This window comes from Bubalus bubalis, chromosome 2, assembly GCF_019923935.1.
Source record: "Bubalus bubalis isolate 160015118507 breed Murrah chromosome 2, NDDB_SH_1, whole genome shotgun sequence".
NCBI lineage: Eukaryota > Metazoa > Chordata > Mammalia > Artiodactyla > Bovidae > Bubalus > Bubalus bubalis.
The window spans coordinates 150,558,628-150,574,217 of NC_059158.1; the positions used below are offsets into that span (position 1 = coordinate 150,558,628).

Consider the following 15,590-nt stretch of genomic DNA (forward strand, 5'->3'; position numbering starts at 1 on the left):
CTTTTCATTATGATAACTAGAAACATGGACCATATCCTACATCCAACATATTTTACTGAAAAAAAATGAAAGCCCATTACAACTCTCAGGCTTATAGTTTTTGTTAGATTCTAGAGTCATGGAATTATATCCTAAAGTTGTTGATACCTTTTTGGCAAACCATGTTTAATTTATGATGATTTTTGGCCAACTGTTAGAAGTGATTATGAAGTCAGTTACTAATGTCTTTTCCTGGTTTAAGTTCTGGACTCCTCAGTATCCCAACTGTCATATTTAATCAAAGTGCAGAGAATAAAGGGGGAAACATCCCACAGTGTTCATTGCATGGGTACCTCTGGGTAATGGGACTATGACTGTTTTAAATTTACCCTGCATCTTGAAGACTTTCATGATAAGTACATGTCATTTTTCTGATGCTTTCAAACTGTAGTGCTGGAGAAGACTCTTCAGAGTCCTTTGGACAGCAAGGAGATCAAACCAGTCAATCCTAAAGGAAATCAACCCTGAATATTCATTGGAAGGATTGATGCTGAAGCAGAAGTTCCAATACTTTGCCCACCTAATGCAACAAGCTGACTCACTGGAAAAGACCCTGATGCCAGGGAAGATTGAGGGCAGGAAGAGAAGGGTGTGACAGAGGATGGGATGGCTGGATGACATCACTGACTCAATGGACATGAGTTGAGCAAACTCTGGGAGATAGTGAAGGACAGGGAAGCCCAGTGTGCTGCAGTCCATGGAGCTGCAAAGAGTCATACACAATTTAACAATTGAAAAATGACAATTTTTCTCATTAAAGAAAGATGAACCTCCTTTTCTCTATGTAAACATGTGAAAGTGAAAGTCACTCAACCGAGTCCTACTCTTTGTGACCCCATGGACTATACAGCCCATGGAATTCTCCAGGCCAGAGTACTGGAGTGGGTAGCCTTTCCCTTCTCCAGGGGATCTTCCCAATCCAGGGATCGAATCCAGGTCTCCTGCATTGCAGGTGGATTCTTTACCAGCTGAGCCACAAGGGAAGCCCAAGAATACTGGAGTGAGTAGCCTTTCCCTTCTCCAGGGGATCTTCCCAACCCAGGAATCGAACTGGGGTCTCAGGCATTGCAGGCGGATTCTACCAACTGAATTTCAAGGGAAGCCCCTATATAAATATATACATGTATATGTAGACAGGACGAGTTCAAGGCCTATTGTACTTACTGATCTAAACCAGTAAGTATTGATTCTTAGTTCTCTAAGTTGAGAGCTTTTCTTCTGCTAGTTTTACCCTCATTCATTTTGCATAATCTTTCTTTCACACAGATTTCACCTTTGTTCAAAACATTTCCATGACTACCATGAATGCTCTTTATGGATTAAGATCAACCATTTAATTTATTTTTTTTTAATTTTATTTTATTTTTAAACTTTACAATATTGTATTAGTTTTGCCAAATATTGAAATGAATCCGCCACAGGTATACCCGTGCTCCCCATCCTGAACCCTCCTCCCTCCTCCCTCCCCATACCCTCCCTCTGGGTTGTCCCAGTGCACCAGCCCCAAGAATCCAGTATCGTGCATCGAACCTGGACTGGCGAATCGTTTCATACATGATATTATACATGTTTCAATGCCATTCTCCCAAATCTCCCCACCCTCTCCATCTCCCACAGAGTCCATAAGACTGATCTAAGATCAACCATTTTAAGTCACACAAAGTCTTCCATGTAATGGCTCCTTTTCATTTCCCCAACCTGTACTGTGCATCTAGGCTTTAGCAGACTGTTTTAGCTTTCTATTTTAATATGTCATATGATTTCATGAGTCTGTGCTGTTGCTCATGCTGTCCCCCCTGCTTTTTCCCTCTTTAGCTACAGTTTTTACTCTTTGCATCCTTCAAGAGAATATGGTTCAATGTGATCACATATTTAAATTTTACTGGACATACACAGGGAGCTGAACTTTTCCTTCCTTTCCTTCTTTCTTTCTTCCTTCCTTTCCTCCTTATTTCTTTATCTTCCCTCCTTGTCTCCTGCTTCTTTCCACCTTCTTTCCCTCTCTTTTCCTTTCTTTCTGCATTGTATTTGGACACACTACCATAACATTGCTTATTTTATTAATTATATACACTAGACTGAGCCTTTTTTTTTTTTTCACTTTTCTATCCCCAGGTAATATGAAGTAAATTGGCTTCAGAGAATGTTTGTACATGATTACATTAAGTAAGATAGAAGAAGACTGAGTTTAAACTTTGTTCTTAAAAAAAAATCTCATTATACCCCTCTCCCAGTTCTAGTGCTCATCCTACATCAGTGAAGTTTACAATCTTTATGCCATTCTATGTCATCTCTTCCATTATGAAAAGCTCTAGAAGGAAGTCTTTATTTCTTGTCCTCCTTTACAAGAATATCAAAATATAGTACTGCAGTGCTTCCTAATCTACATAAACACATGACTTAAGTGAGAACTTCCTTAAGCCAATGAGACCTTTTGGTTGCCTGATTAACTGTGGGATTGAGGGCTAAGTGAATTGATTTCAACTCAGATTGAAACGCAAATATTTTCATTTTGGGAATTTTATATCTAGCAGTTTAAAAGCTAAAAAAAAAAATTCAACTTAGGAATGAACATTCATTAAAACCAATGTTTACTTTGGTTTAAACCAAAGTATATGTTCCATATACTTTTTACATTTTGAAAAAGTAAGAGAGAGAAAAATAGGCTGCTTTTCTTCAGTTGTGTTTTAGTTAATATTACTGATTGCTTTAAAATTTGGAACAAAAAACAATGCAATAGTAAGAATGTAATACACTATTAAACTAAAAAAAATGTAGAAAGGTTTATTCTATATTTGTGGATAAAAGCTTGTTCTGATGTCTTTTTTCCTATGTGTGGTGTCCATTGTCTTTTCCAAGCAAAAATGGCAAGTCTTGAGTTTCTTTGGGAATTCAAAATGTCTTTTAAGGCACATTGGACATCACATCTAACATAAGCAAAAATCTTTGACCCTTAGCATTATTAGGAATTTGCTACTCTTTAGAGTAAGTGATATTCCTAAGGTTGTCCACTGTGTCTAGGTCATTCTATTCAGCTGCATAAGCAATTCCTTTGACAGTTGACTGGTTTTCCACAGCACTAGCATTATTTCAGCAGGAGAAGGTAGTGTTTGATGTGTTGCAATTTGTATTACATGTCCATGGAATATCTCTGGACATTACCTTGGGAGGAGGGCTTAAGAGAAGGAGGAGCTGTGGCTGAAGACATTTAATGACAGAATGAATGGAAATCCAAAGATCACTGTGCAGTCAGCCTTAACACAACTGCATATCCCCAGCTTTCTTCACATTAATTTAAAAACCTTATAACAAAATTCTCATAAAATATATGTAATTTTATTTGATTTTAGTCACAAATCGTCTTCAAAATGACAAGGATTTTGACAGCTTGCAAAGTGGTGAAGACCCTGAAGACAAGCTTTGGCTTAACCAATGTGACGGCACACCATCAATGGAAATTTGCAAGACCTGGCATCAGACTCCTTTCTGTCAAGGTAATATTCCTATATTCATTGTTTCCAAAAAAAATTGTATGGGGTGTAGTTTAGTGTGAAGCAAAGGTGTCACTAACAAAAGAAAACCAGAGTTCTGAACTGCCTACTTATTAAAATTTGCTTTGCTAGAGGACCTACATATTTCACAAATAATCATTATCTGCTTTGATAATTATGCTCTGAAAATTAAGAGTTTTCACTCAGTGTAAAGAAGAATCACACGTCCTGTGAATATGTAAAATATAAGTGTTCTGTTTAGAAAACAATTTTCTAAAAAGGCTATTGGGGCTCTGTGCCCATACACCATTGTTCACAGTTTGGGTTCAAACATGGAGGTGCATATATGTGCATTAGCCAGATAGCAGTGGGTAGTGTGTTCAGCCTCTATTCTCTGTTGGTTCACTGGCAAAGTATTCTAGGAAAAAATTTTGGAAGGAAAAAAACTACATAATTTTGATATTTACAGATCATCATGTAGACACTGTATTTGCTTTTTGTTTTTTCCTCTTAGCCCCTTTTTTAGAAGGACAAATTTATTACTTTTATTTTGAAGTAAGACATTAAGGCAATTAGTAGCTAATGAGTCTGTCTCTCTGAGTGTACATAACTGAGGAGCAGGTCCAGGAAGAGGACATTAGATGTAATTCCCCCACCCCACCACTGAGTTATGAAATTCCAGTAGGAACTTCTATTCATTCCTACACCTTTATGAAGACATTTATTACCAGAGAAGTCTGAAATTACTATAAGGAAACTTTGCCAATAAAAATTGTCTTTAGTGAATATAAAATTTAAGTAATCAAAGAAGCTTTAAATATATTGCTTCTTAGTAGTAAGAGTTGTAAAAGTGAAGTAGGAAGAAAGTCCCAAACAACCTCTACCTGTTGATGTAAAAATAGATTGTAATATTTTGAGTGTTCTGTTTCTACTTTGTGTGCTCAGTGGGTTGACTAAAAGTCCTCCAAATACTTTCCCAGCTTCAAGTGCTTAGGTTGCTGAAGTAAGAGTTCAGCATGACCTTAGCCCTGAATGATATCTTCAGGGCTAAGCAATGCCCATAGATTTTTGTGACCTCCACTGACAGGAGTGGGAGAGAAAGAGAGTGAAATAAACAGAAGAAAGAGGGAGACAGAAAGAGAAAGGAGGTGTGAAGGAAGACTTATGGTGGTAGGAGAGAAAGAAAGAAAAAAGAGAATGAGAAAGCTCAAGATCTCAGGAGAAATATAAAAAAACTGTCATTTTAGGGACTTCCCTGCTGGTCCAGTGGTTAAGACTCCATGCTTTCACTGCAAGGGGCATGGGTTTGATCCCTGCCTGGGGAACTAAGATCCCACATGCCATGTAGCATGGCTAAAAAGATAAAGCAAAAATTAAAAAAAGAAACTACCATTTTAAATTAAGAAACCCAGGAACAACTATTTTCTAGGATTTGGTTTATTTGTAACTAGAGAGCCAGAAGGAGATGTGTTCTAAACCATCATCAAAGATAGAGTGACAACATATAAGCTATGAGTGAACATTTGTGTTAGTAATATCTCAAGGGTACTCATATATCACTTCAGAGAGAATAAGTAGTGATGAATAGAATTACCTAAAGTTAGACGTGCCTTTTAAGACTTCAATGTTGTGTGCCTTGGAATAGCTTTTCCTTTTCACAAAAACAGGTAGATAGAGTTAGGTGTATCTCCATCGTATGAAACAGAGAAATTCAGTGGCCACATAAAATGGCATAGATGTGACTGATATGAGAAACCAATTCTCCACCGTCATAATAAGTGCTCTATACAATCACAAACTACAATAAAATGGTTTAATTATGTGGATGGTCCACTGTGAAAGTAGTTTTAGCTCATGGTGGCAGATCTGTTTTAAGGGTCTGCCAAAGTTCACAGCTAAGAATGACAAATTTGTAGGAGGAATAAGCCATCATTTCATAGTGTAAAAGCCATTACTCACACTCAATCATTTCTGGCCAAAGTTTTGGAGGACTGCCAGGCATGAAAAATAGAAGTTCTTAAACTTCACAATAGTGAATAAAAATTCTATACAGCAGTCCAAGGCAACTTGTGCTATTATTCACTTATTTTGAAACAGTCCTCTACCTACTTTTCTTCATACCTTCACTTTTAAAACTCAATTCTCTTGGAAAGGTGTATTTAAGCTTAAACTTTTTATATGAGCATCCTATTTTAAAGACAGTTAAAATCATTAGGATATAGTTACATATGGTTAGTGAAGGGCAATGAGAACAATCACTAAAGGTTAATAGCTTTATAGCCAGTTATAAATAGTTAAATGGATTGTGGAAGAGACTCTGGGATCAGATGTATAAGCACTGCAGTGTAAATTGATTGCCTTTTCAATGTCTTTGGAGGTCACCATCCCCTTGGCAATTGACAAGGAGAGGGAGTTAGATGGCAGCAGTTATGCACTGGTACTTTTATGTGGACCTTCCTCATGTATTTGTAGCTAATATTTATAGAGTGTACCTTGTTAATAGACACAGGCTTCCCTGGTGACTCAGATGGTAAAGCATTTGTCTGCAATGTGGGAGACCTGGGTTCGATCCCTGGGTTGGGAAGATCCCCTGGAGAAGGAAATGGCAGCCCACTCCAATTCTCTTGCCTGGAGAATCCCATGGACAGAAGAGCCTGGCGGGCTACAGTCCATGGGGTTGCAAAGAGTTGGACACGACTGAGAGACTTCACTTTCACTTTCTTTGTTAATAGACACAGTTGTATTTCATTTATAAGGAAGAAGAAATAATTTCAGGGTACTCTTTGTTTTAAAGGCATTTTATATCAGGAGTATCAAACTACCATAATGTATAAATCTCTAGAGTTAGTAATCTTAATGCTCATTATTATATTTAGTCATTTGTATCTGTGCAGTGGTAAACACACTGGATATGAACAAAAGACCTGGATTCTAACCTTTCTCATACATTTATCAATGTTCTAAACTTAGTCAGGCCACATATTCTCTCTGAACCTAAATTTTGTCATCTTTAGTGTGGCAACAATTCTCGATTTACTCCAAGAATTGTGTGACCACAAAACATGATCAGTGCTAAAAATCTATAAAATATTTTAGTAAAAACTGTTCAGCAAGGTAGCAGGGTACAAGATTGATATACAGAAATAGGTTGCATTTCTTTACACTAACAATGACATATCAGAAAAGAAATGTAAACAATCCCTTTTAAAATCACATCAAAACAACAACAACAACAACAACAACTTAGGAACAAATCACACCAAGGAAGTGAAAGACATATGTTGACAACTATAAAACATTAATAATGAAAATTGAGTCATCACTCAAAGAAATGGAAAGATATCCCCCATGCTCTTGAATTGGAAAAATTAATATTGTTAAAATGGCCATACTGCCCAAAGCAATTTTCAGATTTAATGCAATATGTATCAAAATATCCATGAGATTTTTCACAGAACTAAAACAGATAAAGTTAAGATTTATGTGGAACCATAAAAGACTCAGAATTTCCAAAGCAGTCCTGGGAAAAAAGAACAAAACAGGAAACAAGACCCTTTCAGATTTCAGGCAATCCTGCAAAGCTACAGTAATCAAAACAGCGTGGTATTGGCACAAAGATAGACATATGGATCAGTGGAACAGAACAGAGAGCCCAGAAATAAACCCACACACCTATGGACAATTAATATTCAACCAAGGAGGCAAGAATATACAATGGGAAAAGACAGTCTCTTCAGCAAGTGGTGTTTGAAAAGTTGGACAGCTGTATGTAAATCATTAAAGCTTAGAACACATCCTCACATCAATATAAGCTAAAAACGGCTTAAAGACTTAAATATAAGACAAGGCACCATAACAAATCTAGAAGAGAACACAGGCAAAACATTCTTTGACATAATTGTACCAATTATACAATGTATGTATTGGACCAATCAATGTTTTTTTAGGTCAGTCTTCCAAGGCAATAGAAATAAAAGCAAAAATAAACACATGGAACCTAATTAATTTTATAAGCTTTTTCACAGCAAAAGAAATCATAAATAAAATGCAAAGACAACCTATGTACTGAGAGAAAGTATACGCAAATGATGAAACCAACAAGGGCTTGATTTTCAAAAAGTAAAACCTGGTTACTTAGACAACATTCTATTCTATACATTTTAGTAGAAGGACCTCATAGAGACTTAGATCAGAGTTTCTTCATGTTTTTGTGGACTATAAATTACTACAGTGTCATAACACCTGATAAAAATTCTCATATACTTATGATGATTTTTTTCACCTGTGCCTTAATAGTAAACCTATCACTAGGTTTACTTATAAGGAACTGGACTGAAGGACTATGAAGCAAATAATTTTTTTCACTATGGTAAATTCAATTCCAAAAGTACAGTGAATTGTGTACATCTTAATATCCTATGTATTTATTTACTTAGCAAATAAATATGAAACTTGTATCCTGGGAGTATACATGGAGAATAATAAGTGGATAGTCTCTGACTGCAGGAAACATACAAATCAGAAAATTCTGAGTTTGCAAGTCTTAGAAAGTCACTAAGACTAAATAGTTTTATTTTTCCTTGCAAATTAATTTGGAAATCCAAGGTATTAAATTGAAAAGGTTAAGTTCCTTATGAGTAGAAAACGATTCAATAAGTACTATTTCTAAACATTAATCTACTCATTTAAAAAAAAAATGGTGACCTGTGTTATAATTAAGCCAAGAATCTACCAATCTAAGTGTCCTTCACTCTGGTACTTCAGATACAAATGAGCCCTTGGAATCATCATTCCTTTTGAAAGGTTTTCATTTCCTAAGATATTGTATTCTGATTCTAACATAGAAGTAACTATTTAGTTTAACCTTGAGGAGCTATTGTTATTTGCTTAGAAATTGGCAACTGCAAAAACTCCTACAATTAGAAGCATTTAGTTATCTTGCAGTAGTTTTAAAGACATTCTTAGGAAGTAGAATTCATTATTATATAGGAGTCCTCTTTGTACATATTAGAAGTGGTGGTGGGAATAAATTTATTATACACATTTAAGAATAATGATTGTATTAGGCTTTTACTACATATAAATACATTTTAGGGCTGAATTTCTTACATGATAATTCCCTTTTAAAAATAAATTGTGTTCCAATCCCAAATGAGATGTTGCAGAATTAGTTCAGATGATTTAGCAACTTTGCATATTTTTGGTGGACAATATTTTATTAGTTGAGAGGGATCATCTCTTTTGAACATTTTTGTTTGTTTACTCTACCTTTTAACCTCCTTTTCTAAGGTATGGACTCATCTGTTTGTCATCATATTCCTTCATATTATGAGCTTCTTGCTGTGCTACTCAGAGAAGGCAATGGCACCCCACTCCAGTACTCTTGCCTGGAAAATCCCATGGAAGGAGGAGCCTGGTAGGCTGCAGTCCATGGAGTCATGAAGAGTCGGACACGACTGAGCGACTTCACTTTCACTTTTCCCTTTCATGCATTGGAGAAGGAGATGGCAACCCATTCCAGTGTTCTTGGCTGGAGAATCCCAGGGACAGGGGAGCCTGGTGGGCTGCCACCTCTGGGGTCGCAGAGTTGGACACGACTGAAGCGACTTAGCAGCTATGCTACTGCTTAATCACTTCAGTCATGTCTGACTCTGTGTGACCCTATGGACTGTAGCCTGCCAGGCTCCTCTATCCGTGGAATTCTCCAGGCAAGAACCAGAGTGGGTTGCCATGCCCTCCTCCAGGGCATCTTTCCAACCCAGGGATTGAACCTAGGTCTCGTGCATTGCAGGCAGATTCTTTACCACTGAGCTACCAGGGAAGCCCAAACTTCTTGCCATGAAGCCCTTGAGCAAGCTATAGTTGGACAGGGCTCAGAATAAGGTAGGTGAGTGAGACGTCTACTGTCTAATATTGAAGGAAGTTCTCACTACAAGGCTGACAGTGTGGCCTCTTTGATGTTGTGCCCTCGGCATCTCACTCGCCTCCCCTGGTCCCAGCCCTGGATCAGAAGCTAAGAATACTGGGTGAGGACATGCCAAAAGAACTGGTGCTAATCTTGGCCTCATGCAGCCCTCTCCTGCTGATGGTGCCTTGAGTTTCTATCTAACCATGCTTACCAGATTTGCTGATAGTTTGAACAAGTATAGATTTCACTGCTGTGGAAATAGAGAACATTACTCTGCCTTCACATCTTCTTTCTTCGTGTTTCCAGGTAATACCAAAGTTGGAGGGTGTAGTAGAGCGTTTCCAGTATCTCTTGGGCAATGGTCATACCAGAACTCACTTCAAGGCTTTTGGAATTTGCTATGCAAGACCGAATGTCCTTGATGTGACCAATATTTCCTATGGTCTTTACACTGACCTAGAGTTCAGGAAATCTACATGGGTCAAGGTCAGACCTAGTGTTGGACTGCTCATCCCTAGCAATCCCTAGCTTACTCTTGATTTCCTTCATCCTTCATCTGGTCTGAGTGAGAGAAGTTGCTCAGTCGTGTCCGACTCTTTGCGACTCCATGGACTGTAGCCTACCAGGCTCCTCCATCCATGGGATTCTCTAGGCAGGAATACTGGAGTGGGTTGCCATTTCTTTCTCCAGGGGATCTTCCCGACCCAGGGATCGAACCCAGGTCTCCCGCATTGCAGGCAGACGCTTTAACCTCTGAGCCACCAGGGAAGCCTAGTCTAAATGAGTTCAACTCATGAAAACATTTTCAAGGCTCTTCGATTATTTTTCTCTTTTTTTCACCTTTATAAATGCCATGCATGCATGCTAAGTCACTTCAGTTGTGTCCAACTCTTTGTGACCACAGGGACTGTAGCCCACCAGGCTCCTCTGCCCCTGATATTCTCCAAGCAAGAATATTGGAGTGGGTTAGCATGCCCTCCTCTAGGGGATCTACCTGACCCAGGGATTGAATCCCCACCTCCTGCAGCTCCTGCATTGCAGGCAGATTCTTTGCTGCTTGCCACCAGGGAAGCCCCAGTAAATGCCATATATTGATCTAAATATCATAGGGAGGTTGTTGGCTAATGTGAGGCTCTTACAAATGAATTAATAAAGTTACTGTATTACTAAGAATTTTACTGAATATATTTCTTGTATGATGTAGAACTAAATATAAGACCCATAATAATTTATAATCATAAAATAAACAGCTTACAATATGGCAGATCCCTTCCAGATTCAGAATGATTTACCACATAGCAAATGCCCATTAAGTGCTTGTTAGTAAACCTTCACTTTATATGTTTTTGTGGTAGAATTTTTCTGAATGCTATATTTTATTTATAATAAGAAACATAACTAGAATAAAAATTACTTATGAATCTGACTCATTTGTTTATAAATGTCCAGAACATAGAAATATTTAAGTAAATTAACCTTGTAATTTTCCCCCCAACATTGGCTTATATTTAACCAAAGGAAGATGACTTAATATTAACTTAGGATGTTGTAAGGCTATTAACCTAAGATGTTGTAAGGCTTAATTGATTACTGATGTTACAATACTTTGAAATCCTGAAGTATTAGGAATTGTAACTGCAGATAAATCTCATTAAATATTCTAGATGTAGCAAATTTTGCTTTATAATATTTGATATGAAATGATAAATGAGCAAGTGGATAATTTTTAAAAACATAATACTCTGTTATTAGGCAAAGGAAAACCTAACAGCAGTAACGCATGCTTGGCTGTTTCAAAATTTTTACAGACTTTTACAGGTCATATTATAAATTCTGTATGAATTTGATTGTTCCTTCTTAAGACAAAACTCTCTAAGTCAGTCGAGCATAGGTACTAGGGATGTATTTTCAAAGCTTTTTGAAAGAAAAATTTATCTGTGTGTCTTCCATTAATTATTTTTGCATTGTTCTTGTCCTGAATTGCTTTGGGACATCTGACTTTTTAAACTTGATCTCAGACTGATAGTATTAGAGTGTAAAATTCTGGTCATTTATTTGTGGTCCCATAAAGCTAATCAGGGCTTCTCTGGTGGCTCAGATGGTAAAGAATCTGCCTGCAATGCAGGAGACCTGGGTTCAACCTCTGGGTTGGGAAGATCCCCTGGAGAAGGGAATGGCTATCTAGCCCAGTGTCCTTGCCTGGAGAATTCCATGGACAGAGGAGCCTGGTGGACTATAGTCCATGGAGTCCCAGAGAGTCAGACACAACTGAATGACTAACACTGATACTAAAGCTATTCAGTCATCAGGAAATGAAAATAGGCCTTTAAATATTGGTTTGCAATAAAACTTAATTTTAAGGAAAAATAAAAAATCCTAAAGAGTGAGACATTTAGAGAAAATGTCATCTACCTGCAGTGTTATATTCTTTAGAAAAATTTTTTGGGCACACCATGCATCATGCAGGATCTCACCAAAGACCAGGGATTGAAACTGCTTCCCCTGCAGTGGGAGTGCAGTCTTAACCACTTAGGGAGGTTCCAGTATCACATTCTTGAAATGTCACATCCATTGCAGATAAGCCAATCAGTAGAGAATTTTTCGGAATTTCTATTCACGTGAAATCTTCCTTACAAAAATGCGTTTTAAGAAAAAATCAATTAGAATTTAGAATCCTCAGATTTTACAAGTACTAGAAAGCACAATACGGAGAAGGCAATGGCACCCCACTCCAGTACTAGGCTGCAGTCCATGGGGTCGCTAAGAGTTGGACAGACCAGAGCAACTTCACTTTCACTTTTTACTTTCATGCATTGGAGAAGGAACTGGAAACCCACTCCAGTGTTCTTGCCTGGAGAATCCCAGGGACGGCGGAGCCTGGTGGGCTGCCATCTGTGGGGTTGCACAGAGTCGGACACAACTGAAGCGACTTAGCAGCAGAAAGCACAATATACAAAGATTGCCCAGTTTGTTAAAAATGCCTGTTTCTAAAATAATATAAGAATAGGGCTCATATAGTTGTGTAATCCATCTTAATGTAGATAAAGATAAAATTATGAAATAAAAGATTAAAAATGGAGCAAGTACATTTTGTTGTTCAGTCGCTCAATCATGTCCGACTCTTTGAGACCCCATGGGCTGCAGCACAGAGTCTTGTCCTTCACCTTCTCCTGGAGCTTGCTCAAACGCATGTCCATTGAGTCAGAGATGCCATCCAACCATCTCATCCTCTCTCATCCCCTTCTCTTCCTGCCTTCAATCTTTCCCAGTGTCAGGGTCTTTTCCAGATCTTCTTTACATCAGGTGGCCAAAGTATTGGAGCTTCAACTTCAACATCAGTCCTTCCAATGAATATTCAGAGTTGATTTCCTTTCCTTTCAAGTCAAACCAGGATTGACTGGTTTGATCTCCTTGCTGTCCAAGGAACTCTCAAGAGTCTTCTCCAGCACCACAGTTTGAAAGCATCAGTTCTTTAGTGCTCAGCCTTTTTTATGGTCCAAATCTTACATCCATACATGACTACTGGAAAAACCATACCTTTGACTATACGGACTTTTTTCAACAAAGTGATGTCACTGCTTTTTAATACGCTGTCTAGGTTTGTCACAGGTTTTCTTCCAAGGAGCAAGGGTCTTTTAATTTCATGGCTGCAGTCACCATCTGCATTGATTTTGGAGCCCAAGAATATAAAGTCTGTCATTGTTTCCCCATCTATTTGTCATGAAGTGATGGGACTGGATGTCTTAGTTTTTTGAATGTTGAGTTTTAAGCCAACTTTTTCACTTTCCTCTTTCACCTTCATCAAGAAGTTCTTTAGTTCCTCTTCAATTTCTGCCATTAGGGTGGTGTCATCTGTGTATCTGAGGTTATTGATAGTTCTCCACACAATCTTGATTCCAGCTTGTGCTTCCTCCAGCCCAACGTTTCTCATGATGTACTCTGCATATAAGTTAAATAAGCAGGGTGACAATAAACAGCCTTGACCTACTCCTTTTCCTATTTGGAACCAGTCTGTTGTTCCATGTCCAGTTCTAACTGTTGCTTCCTGACCTGCATACAGATTTCTCAAGAGGCAGGTCAGGTGGTCTGGTATTCCCATCTCTTTAAGAATTTTCCAGTTTGTTGTGATCCACACAGTCAAAGGCTTTAGTATAGTCAATGAAGCAGAAGTGGATGTTTTTCTTGAATTCCCTTGCTTTTTCGATAATCCAGTAGATGTTGGCAATTTGATCTCTGGTTCTTCTACTTTTTCTAAATCCAGCTTGTACATATGACATTTCTTGCTTCACATACTGTTGAAGCCTACCTTGAAGGGTTTTCAGCATTACCTTGCTAGCATGTGAAATGAGTGCAATTTTGTGGTAGTTGGAACATCCTTTGGCATTGCCCTTCTTTGGGATTGAAATATGGAAAACTCATCAGTGTCCACAGGACTGGAGCAATTACATATACACAGAGAATTCAGCTTTAAATTTAAATATTTTGTGTGGAAATACTCAGCCTTATCGATGTTCCTCCAATAAATCTGCAGATAAAAGTAACATTTAGTATTAAGATATAGAGAGTACTAATTTCATACTTTACTCTTCAAAACCAAATGAAGTCATTAGGAAACATAATTTTGCCTACTTATTTTATAATCTGACTCCTAAATTTACAATATAGTTATGCTTTAAATTAAAGAAATCAAACCATGAGTACAAATTAGTTTTAATGTATTTTCCTTACTATTTATATTGTTTATAAACCCTAGGCAAAGTGGGGGATGAATTATGTTTTCCACAAATGACTACATGGAAAGGGGAAAATATAATTCTGAAGAAGTAGAGTTAATTTTATTAATTGCAGATACAATTTAAACATTGACTCAGGTCAATAAACAACTTTTTAGAACATATAGAGAAATGTTTTTCTCTGTGTGTATGTGTGTGTGTTTGTGAATTTTATTAACCTAATTGCAAGCTGAACTTGTGCTTAGAGCCCCCACTAAACTAAATGTGTACTCTTGAACATTAAGCAACTTGAGGGGACCATTAGTTTTGGGTAAGGACCTTGACTGACCTATGTGTCCAATTCACTCAAACTGTGCACTAGTTCCTATGTTATAGAGATACTTGAAGAAAGGTGACCATTCACATGTCTTGCACTGTTCTACATGTCTCTGGTGGCTTCTGAGTTAGAACACTATAAATAGCAGAACTTCCTTTCTTGAGGCTCTCCAAAGCCTTTGGATTCTTATCCAGATTCATTTGATTTAGCTGTCTGTCATGAGTTAGGTTCTCTGAAAGTAGACACAGACATGTTGTTTGAGGAGTCAGATATTTACTAGAGATTAATATTAGTGGAGGGACACTTCAAAAAGTATGATTGGGCAAAGATAAAGTAAATTATGACTCTAGTTTGACAAAACCTGATGGGAAGTCTTGTCCTTCAGTGTTTCTTATGTTGGGCTCTAGTCTTTATATCTCTGCCTGCTGTGGCTATGGGCTATTCTAGGAAAGTCATTAGTGGGGATCTGGATTTGATCCCTGGGTTGGGAAGATCCCCTGGAGAAGGGAAAGGCTAACCAAAGCAGTATTCTGGCCTAGAGAATCCCATGGACTGTATAATCCATGGGGTCACAAAGAGTCAGACACGACTAACTTTCACTTCAGGAAAGTCAAGGCAGCCCTCTGCAACTGAGGTAGACCCTGCAGGAAGGTAGACCCTGGTGACCATCCACTGACCTCACTCCTTGCAGCAGGGTAGCAGGTCCTTCCTGGAGGAGGACTGAGAGAAGCATCTCCACGTTTATATTACCTGTGGTCCTAACAGTCTTGAGAGTTTGAGAATTCAAGGGCCTGGAGTCAGTGTGAAGAGTTCTCAAAATCTGCTTATTCTCTTCAGATTATAGGATGTAATTAATGATTTGACATTTCACTCTAATGACTTACAGACTTATAGATAGGTAACTCTGGGTTGATCTGGTTATGTTGTGGCTTATCCATGGCAGTTTTGAATTAAAATTCTTATAAGTAAATTTAACTACAGCTTATGACTGAATTGCTTTTTTATTCTCATTTTATCATATAAATGAAACCATGCAGTATTTGTCCTTCTGTGGCTGGTGTACTTCATTTAACATAATATCCTCAAGGGTCATTTCCTTAAAA

At 37.8% G+C, this 15,590-nt stretch overlaps 1 protein-coding gene across 1 annotated transcript in view; it reads left to right on the forward strand.

The window, feature by feature from the left end:
- Positions 1-3,262: 3,262 nt before the first annotated feature.
- The window catches only part of CPS1 (carbamoyl-phosphate synthase 1), a 144,721-nt gene continuing 132,393 nt past the window's right edge, over positions 3,263-15,590 (forward strand). The window contains exon 1 of the mRNA XM_025278184.3: positions 3,263-3,533. Within this exon, the coding sequence (XP_025133969.1) occupies positions 3,408-3,533 (126 nt within the window). The 5' untranslated portion in view covers positions 3,263-3,407. The remainder of the gene's footprint in view (positions 3,534-15,590) is intronic.